Source organism: Heptranchias perlo, chromosome 33, assembly GCF_035084215.1.
Source record: "Heptranchias perlo isolate sHepPer1 chromosome 33, sHepPer1.hap1, whole genome shotgun sequence".
NCBI classification, from domain to species: domain Eukaryota; kingdom Metazoa; phylum Chordata; class Chondrichthyes; order Hexanchiformes; family Hexanchidae; genus Heptranchias; species Heptranchias perlo.
This window is the reverse complement of record NC_090357.1, coordinates 23,691,954-23,700,963: the sequence shown is the minus strand read 5'-3', so window position 1 is coordinate 23,700,963 and position 9,010 is coordinate 23,691,954. Positions and strand designations below refer to the sequence as shown.

The window sequence follows — 9,010 nt, the reverse complement described above, 5'->3', positions numbered from 1 at the left end:
GATACGGGCAGGAGAGTCTTAGCTGAGCTCAAGCTTATGGGGGGGTGGAAGATGAGAAGCAGGCCAGGAGAGTATTGGAATAGTTAATTCTGGAGGTTACAAAAGCATCGATGGGGGTTTCAGCAGCAGCAGATGGGCTGAAGAAGGGGTGGAGATGGGCAATATTAAGATAGACTAGGGTTGGACATGTGTTGGTGGAAAATAGTGTCTGCTCAAACCAATACTATAATGCCATTCTACTGGTGGCCCTGTTATTTAAACAATTTGGCCCTACAATGGGATCGTTAACAATGGCAATGTGCAATTCCAAAAAAATGAACTTTAAACAATTATGGTGACTATGTGCCTGATCACATTCTCGGTAAAAATGGAAGAGGCAAAGACCAATAAAAATAAAAATTCTCTTGTCCAATTTAACTTTTTTCTTTTTTATAAAGATTTTTTAGAGAGGTGGGAAAGGAGAAACTTTTATCCTATCTCACTGTTTCTGCCTCTATTTATCTGTTTCTCTATCTCAGTATAATAAAAATGGGTTGTGTGTGAACATTATCTTTAAGGTCACACTTCTCTGTCACACTATAGGCAAATTTAGTCTATGCAGATATCTTGCAGCTAATTGGTTCATATCCAAATTTCTTCCAACAATTTTTGTTAAAAGAAAGAAACTCAGTTATTTGGAATGTATAAAGAAAGTTAACCTTTCAGTATAAAGTATCTTGCTAACACAGGAGTCAAAATGTCTGCAGCTGAGAATTTAAAAAATAAACTTAGCAATCATAATTATTAAAAGTACGTAAAGCCATATTATGGCTTGTAGCCTAAACAGCAATTAAACACTGATTGACCTGAGGCTATGTTTACTTAACAACAATTAGACTTTGTGGCCTTAAAGGGACACTGTTCCTCATTAGCAACAGAATAATACATTGTGCATTATACAGAATAACACTCCTGTAATCATAAAACAGCACAGCATCCAACTTACCATGACCAACAAGGGCTCACAAGCGGGCTGGTGACACATTTGGTAAGTTAAATACAGTGATGAGTACTTTTGTTCGCTACAATTACCCAGATATTTGGCATATAAGGTAGACTCTGGTTTGTAGGGAGTGGGGGTTCGTGTAGGGATTCTTGCCAAATACGAGAAAAATATCTGAGCAAAAATCCAAAAATGGAACAGCTGGATTTCGGCCACTGAAAACCTAATTTCTTAAAAGTTGCTTCAACCTTCTCAATGGATGGTAGGGGTCGGGAGATAAGCAAAAGGTTTTGAAAGTATGATTTTAAATTTAGAAAAGGATTAAAATTATTAGAGAATGGTGAAGGAAAAATGAGGTGGAGAAGGATGATGAATTGAAGTGTCTAAACCTTTCATGTTGTAAAGTTATCTTTTGAGTGCTTATTGCAATAATTTGGGTCAATATTACATCAATAAAGCTGACATAGTTTTATTACTGTAATATCAGTGCTTGCTTCAACCTCACAGGGCTTGAGCTGAAAACATACAAAACCATTCAGCCCAGGCAGATTAGAATTCCCCTCGACTTTCTGGCACTCTAACGGTTAAATGAAGACAAATTATTAAAGTATATAAGGGTAACTTCCGTTGCAATGACGAGCTTTGCCAGCTGGGAACACATGATGGATGGAAAATTGTGCACGTGATTCCCAATATGTGGTCTCTGCAGATGGAGCTTCGCACTGGGGGTGTGCAATTAGAAAACTTAGCTCATAACTTCAGAGCTTATAACCATACTCTTTAATTTGACTTTTCAAAAATAACTTTTTTTTTGGTAGATCTTTGCCTCTGTACTAGGGACTCCTCATAAAACCAAATTAGTCTCAACTTCTATATATTTTTTTATTATTCGTTCTCGGGATATGGCAAGACCGGCATTTTTCGCCCATCCCTGGTTGCCCTTGAGAAGGTGGTGGTGGGCCTTCCACTTGAAGAGCTGTAGTTTGAACGTTACACAAAGGAGAGACCATTGAACAATAAACATTTATTCAATTATCCTTACATCCAGGTAATATGTGATGTAATATTGATCATTAGCTGAAAGAGATGGCTACATTTGGCCCATCATTTCTGTTTGCTTTGACCCAGTAGCCTTATGTTCTCAATTGGTGAGCCACTCAGATCAGTTTCTCTTTCATCCGGGGGTGGGGCTTTAGGGAGAGACTGGTTGTTATGATTCCCAGTCTCCGGGCACTCCTGCGGGTCAGGCACTGCATCCAGAACATGGTACTGATTAGTGTTGGAGAATGGATTGAAGGGGTGCCTCTTCCGATGTTCCCCGAAGGGTGCCGGTGACCTACTGTGGGACAATGGCTTCAGGCTTTTCCTGCAATGATTCGCGTTCGAACTAACGCTGTCGGGATGGCAGTTGGATTCGACATTGCAGATCTCGCAGAAGATACTGGTGGGGTCGGGCTCTCCCTTTTTCTGGTTGAAATGATGGTCTATCTGCTGCGTGCTTCGTGCTTCAGTGTTAACAGCCGAATAGATATGTTTGAGATCGAGCTGGTTATGCCAGCTGATGAAATATTCCACCTGGCATTGTGGGCACTTCAAATTTACGACGTCCTCCTGATCTTTCCCAATGAAGCAGGTCTCACACACAATGTGCTCGCAGGGTAACAAATATTGGTTGATGTGAGGTTTTGAACAGCTGACGCAGATAGGCATCTGATAGGGAGCTAATTTGGTCTCCCTCAACTTATCCACGAGCTTCATGTAATCATCAGAGCTGTGAGAAACAAGAGTTAGGGTTTAAAAGTACTCAAGGCAAAACTAGAATTATTATTTTCTCTCTCTCCCACCCCCACTCAATGACTTAGATGAAGGAATAGCCGTATATCAAAGTTCGCTGACGACACTAAATTAGGTGGGAGCGGAAAGTTGCAATGGGACATTGATAGATTAAGTGAATCGGCCAAACTGTGGCAGATGGAGTTCAATGTGAGGAAGTGTGAGGTCATCCACTTTGGACCTAAGGAAGATAGATCAGAGTGTTTTCTAAGTGATGAGAAGCTAGGAACTGTGGAGGAACAGAGAGATTTAGGGGTCAATGTACAGAAACCAGTAAAACTAGAGGACAGGTATAAAAAACAATTTAAAAGGCTAACGGAATGTTAGCCGTTATCTCAAGGGGGGCTGGAAGACAAAGGAGTAGAAATTAAGCTGTAGTATAAGGCTCTGGTTAGAGAACTTCTGGAGCACTGCATTCAGTTCTGGGCATCACACCTCAGGAAGGATATATTGCCTTTGGAGGGGGTGCAGCGCAGATTCACTAGAATGATACGGAGGCTAAAAGGGTTAAATTATGAGGACATATTACATGGACTAGGCTTGTATTCCCTTGAGTATAGAAGATTAAGGGGTGATCTAATTGAGGTGTTTAAGGTGATTAAAGGATTTGATAGGGTAGATTGAGAGAAACTATTCCCTCTGGTGGGGGAGTCCAGAACCAAGGGGCATAACCTTAAAATTAGAGCTGGGCCGTTCAGGGGTGATGTCAGGAAGGACTTCTTCACACAAAGGGTAGTGGAAATCTGGAACTCTCTCCCCCAAAAAGCTGTTGAGGCTGGGGGTCAATTGAAAATTTCAAAACTGAGATAGATAGATTTTTGTTAGGTTAAGCGTAGCAAGGGATATGGAACCAAGGCAGGAAAATGGAGTTAAGATACAGATCAGCCATGATCTAATTGAATGGTGGAGCAGACTTGAGGGGGTGAATGGCCTACCCCCGTTCCTATGATTGTCTCCCCTTCCCATTTGAAGTTACTAGCTTACAGGAATCTATTGGCCTCCAGTACCTTGATCCTCAGGGGACAAAGAGCTGAGCCCAATGGGAACTTTCCAGCTGGGGTCACTGGACAAGTGATGAGGAACTGGAACCTTAGTTGGTTTTCTCGCTCCATGGCCTTAAGGCAGTGAGGCCAATTGTAGTGCCCCTGACACTGCCCTGGATGAGAACTGCTCTCTCAGTATAGATGAGGGAACCCTGGGACCTTCCGGGTGTCTATTATTGGTTCTACATTGGGCAGTGTATTTACCAACTGAGACATCAAGAAAGCCCTCATTAAATACAGTGCTCAAAATTCAAAATTTTGAATGTATTCAGATCATAACCAGAGCAATGGCTTCTCTTCCTGCCCCAATACTGTTACTTCAGGAGTCCCCCCCCAAGGATCTATCCTTGGCCCGCTCTTCTTCCTCATCTACATCCTGACCCTTGGCGAAATCATCTGCAGGCTTGGGGTCAGTTTGAACATGTATGCCAACAATGCCTAGCTTTACATCTCCACAATTGACTTGATGATGAGCCACAATTTCCTCCAGTGGGAAGACCGTTCCCATCATCTTCTGCCCCTGCCATAAACCATTGCCAACAATTCCATCCCCAACACCAGAGCCATTGTCTTAGGCTGCAGCAGACTGTTCGCAACCTCAGCATCCTATTCAACCCTGAGCTGACCTTCTGATCCCATACCCTCTCCATCACAAAGACTGCCCACCTCCACCTCCATAACATCGCCCGCCTCCACCCCTTCCTCAGCCTATCTGCTGCTGAAACCCCCATCCTTGCCTTAGTCACCTCCAGACTTGACAATTCCAATGCTCCCTTGGCCGGCCCCCCATCCTCCATCCTCCGAAAACTTCAGCTCATCCTTGTCCATGTTCTAACCAAACCAAACCAAACCAAACCAACCAAACCAAATCTCACTCAGCCATTACCCCTGGTCCTCACTGACCTATATTGTCTTCCAATGTCTCAAATATATAATTCTCATCCTTGTGTTTAAATCCCTTCAGGGCATCACCTCTCCCTCTCTCTGTAACTCCCTCCAGTCCTGCAACCCCCCCACCAAGCTCTCCATTCCCCTGATTCTGGCCTCTTGTGCAACCCCCCTCCCTTTGCCCCACCATTGACGGACAATACCTTCAGCTGCCTAGGTTCTGGAATTCCCTCCCTAAACCCCTCCGCCTCGCCACCTCTCTCGCCTTCTTCAAGATCATCCTTCGAACCCAGCTCTTTGACCGAGCTTTCAGTCGCCCCTCCTAATATCTCTTTCTTTGGCTCGGTGTCCATTGTTGTTATTGTTGTAGTATTCTACACACATAGAATTTACAGGACAGAAACAGGCCATTCGGCCCAACTGGTCTGTGCCGGTGTTTATGCTCCACACGTTTCCTCCCACCCCACCTCATCTAACCCTATCAGCATATCCTTCTATTCCTTCCCCCCTCGTGTGTTTATCTAGCTTCCCCTTGAATGCATCTATGCTATTCGCCTCAACTACTCCATGTAGTAGCAAATTCCACATTCTAACTACACCATTTGGTAATGAAGTCTCTCCTGAATTCCATATTGGATTTATTAAGTGACTATCTTATATTTATGACCCCAAGTTTTGGACCCCCCACCAGTGGAAACATCTCCTCTACCTCTACCCTATCAAACCTCTTCATAATTTTAAAGACCTCTATCCAGTCACCCCTCAGCCTTCTCTTTTGCAGAGAAAAGAGCCCCAGCCTGTTCAATCTTTCCTGATAGCTATAACCTCTCAGATCTGGTATCATTCTTGTGAATCTTTTTTGAACCTTATCCCGTGCCTCTATACCCTTTTTATAATATGGAGACTGCTCTCAGTCAGTTTATTTTTATATTGCCAAATCGTTGTTGTTCCCCGGGTATCCTGTGTTGACGGGCAGGAAATGATCATGTTCAGAGATTGTAGAGAAATCAGGAAGACGTGGGAGATCTGGGTCCAACCCAATGTTGCCTTGCTTGATTTCCTTCTGCACTGAGCCAGTAATAATACATGAGGGTGAAGTCACTGATTCTGGGAGCACTGGTTGGAGGTAGATCTACATAACTGCAGCACCAATTCTCCGATTCACCCCCTCTTTTAAATGTGACTCCCTGCTCTGGGCATGGAGTTTTTTATCTATCATTTGTTCTTGGGGTGTGGACGACACAGGGAAGGCCGATATTGTCTATCCCTAGTTGTTTTGAGGGCATTAAGAGTGTGGGACTGGAGTCACATGTAGGCCAGACTGGGGAGGGGTAGCAGGCTCCCTACCCTGAAGGACATTAGTCAACCAGTTGGGTTCTTATGACAATTCGGCAGCTTTTCACGGTCATTTTCTGGTGGCAACCCACAATTTGCCAGATTTACTGAATTCAATTTCACAACTTTCAGACCGGTGAACCGAAAAATCAAGGTGGGTAATTTTAACCTATCCCGCCGGGCAGGAAACCCACGGGATCAGGTGGATGGCCGGTTTTACACTCTGCCCAATATTACCCTCCACTAACTTCAATAGAGAGTAAAATCAGACAGGGTGTAAAACCAATGTTCCATCCAATCCCGTCAGTTTCCCAACGGGCGGGTTAGGTTAAAATTGCCCCCCACTCCACCCCATGTGTCCGGTCATAATTGGGGGCTTCACACTTCACAATATGTCAACAACAACAATAAATTGCACTCATACAGCACCTTTAACGCAGGAGGGTTATCAGACAAAATTTGATGCTGTGCCATATAAAGAGATATCAGGATATTTGGTTAAAGCTTGGTCAAAGAGGTAGATTTTAAGGAGCATCTTAAACAAGGAGAAAGGGGGGGTAGAGAGGCAGGCTCGCTCCTTTTCTGCTCATTTTAAGAGGCATATTCACAGCTGGACGCGGGGAAAAACTGCTTAGCGTTTTTTTTAATGTAGCCAAAAGGAAATGCCGAAAGCAAATACCGAAAGCTCTTTGCTTTCGCCCGCGTCCAATGGAATAACTCGCCAGTGAAATCTCCGGTTGCCTCAAAGGAATTTATTTATTTATTTAGACAGGGTGGGGGAATTCCAGAGCCTAGGGCCTAGGCAGCTGAAGGCACGGCCGCTGCTGGTGGAGCGATGGAAATCGGGTTTGCTGAAATACCTCAACCCAGTTTTTTTTAGAATAAACTGTACCAGTTGCATTCTAACCTCATTGCAGCAGAGACTGCTCACTACTGCTGACCAACACCTGCAGAAGCCTTTTTCATTGAGAAACCCTGGGTTGAAGGTCCAAGGCCCATAACACAGGACACCACCAAGGGTGAAGGCAAAGTCAATCAGGAAGTAACGATTAATTGTAGCCGGGCTCTGGGTTTCAAAAGCTTTGAAAATTACAGAAGGAAGAAAGAAAGACTTGCATTTATATAGCACCTTTCACGACCTAAGGATGTCTCAAAGTGCTTTATAGCCAATTAAGTACTTTTGAAGAATAGTCACTATTTTAATGTAGGAAACGAGGCAGCCAATTTTCACACAGCAAGCTCCCGCAAACAGCAATGTGACAATGACCAGATAATCTGGTTTTTAGTGATGTTGGTTGGGAGAAATATTGACCAGGACACTGGGGAGAACTCCCCTGCTCTTCCTCAAAATAGTACCATGGGATCTTTTACGTCCACCTGAGAGGGCAGACGGGGCTTTGGTTTAACATCTCATCCGAACACAGCACCTCCGACAGTGCAGCACTCCCTCAGTTCTGTACTGGACTATCAGCTTAGATTTCGGTGCTTAAGTCTGGAGTGGGACTTAAACCTACAACCTTTTGACTCAGTGGCGAGAGTGCTACCACATGAGTCAGGGCTGACACCTACTGGGGAGACTGAGCAAAGCCAACAGTCCACAGTCTTATGTCTCTGGAAGAAAATGAGTTAGCTGGAAATAGTGGGATAAGGAGTGAGGAGATATAGCATGCAGAGCCGAGAGGAATGAGAGAAAACACAAATAAACATGTTTGTGATGATTAAAAGTGGGATTGTCTCTGACAGAGGGGGATCCAACAGAAGTGGGTTCACCTGTTCTCAGCTGTCACTATTAGCATTGACACTTTAAAACTACAGAGTCTCTGTTTTGACGATCAAAATATTTTGGAACTCCTTCTCTCTCATTTTATTTGATATTTTTAATCTCATTTGGTGACGTCCTTGACTCAGAAGTTCAACAGTGTAGAAAGAGTTAGTCGTATAAAATCAACAACACTAAAAAAAAACTACAGATTATCTGGTCATTATCACATTGCTGTTCGTGGGACCTTGCTGCGCACAAATTGGCTGCTGCGTTTCCTACATTACAACAGTGACTACACTTCAAAACGCACTTCATTGGCTGGAAAGTGCTTTGGGGTCGGGGAAGGCGCTATAGAAATGCATGTTCTTTCTTTTCAGAAGAAAGCCTCAAGATAATTACAGGATTTGGAGGTGAGAGAGGGGAAACATATTCATTCCGAGAAATGTGGGATGGACAGACCTCTCTCATCCCCCTGGCTTTTTACCTCAACATAAAAAAAATCACAAATTTTGGGAAGCCAATGATTTTGTCAACGGGGGAATGGGAGAGTGAGGGGCGAAGGCAACAGAACTCTGTCAAGAATAGTTATGGATGAGGAATATAAGATACTATCCTGGATAGTTTTATGCTCAAAAAGTTAACTTTTTTTAGCACATGTCACTCACTCGTCTTCGGTCTTGTTTTCCGACAATTTGCAGATCCTTATGATGTAGAACAGCATTCGCCTGATTAGGCTGCCCTTCTTCGATTGGTTCTCTGGCTGAACCATTTTGCTAAAATATTTAAAATAAAACACTTTCCTAATCGCCACAGACACCAATCACATCTTCTCCGCTTTTTTTTACACACCAAAGTGTCTCAGCTTGTTACCGGGGTAACCATGCTACTGTGTTGTCACATTGCCACAGGGACATCACATTCAGATAGTGGGAGGGGTAAGTCCTGGTCATTTATAGGTGATAAAGGGGATTTTAGAGATTCCATAAATCAAAACTTTTAAACTGAAATCTTTCTCGACTGAGAAAATCTGACAAATATATTGATATGCTGGTGGTTTTGACAATTTTATACATGTTATTTACAATGCAAGATTTTTTGAAGTCCCCGCTTTCAGAAAATAATTAATGCCCGTTCTGATCCAGCCCCTGATCAGTGTTTATCAGAGCT

General features: G+C 43.4%; 1 protein-coding gene across 1 annotated transcript; it reads right to left on the bottom strand.

Annotated features, from left to right (window-relative positions):
• Positions 1–2,033: 2,033 nt before the first annotated feature.
• Positions 2,034–8,679, bottom strand: LOC137301325 (uncharacterized). The gene is made up of 2 exons (XM_067970775.1): positions 8,509–8,679; positions 2,034–2,753 (listed from the first exon to the last, which is right to left on the bottom strand). The coding sequence occupies exons 1-2, from the start codon at positions 8,610–8,612 to the stop codon at positions 2,087–2,089; spliced, it is 771 nt and encodes a 256-aa protein (XP_067826876.1). The 5' UTR covers positions 8,613–8,679; the 3' UTR covers positions 2,034–2,086.
• Between the last annotated feature and the right edge of the window lie 331 nt (positions 8,680–9,010).

Bases quoted from the DNA above. Each gene is read 5' to 3' on its own strand.
- LOC137301325 (XM_067970775.1), bottom strand. From the start codon at position 8,612: ATGGTTCAGCCAGAGAACCAATCGAAGAAGGGCAGCCTAATCAGGCGA. The intron at 2,754-8,508 runs GTGAGTGACATG...TGTTTCTCACAG, and splicing joins GAAAACAAGACCGAAGACGA to CTCTGATGATTACATGAAGC.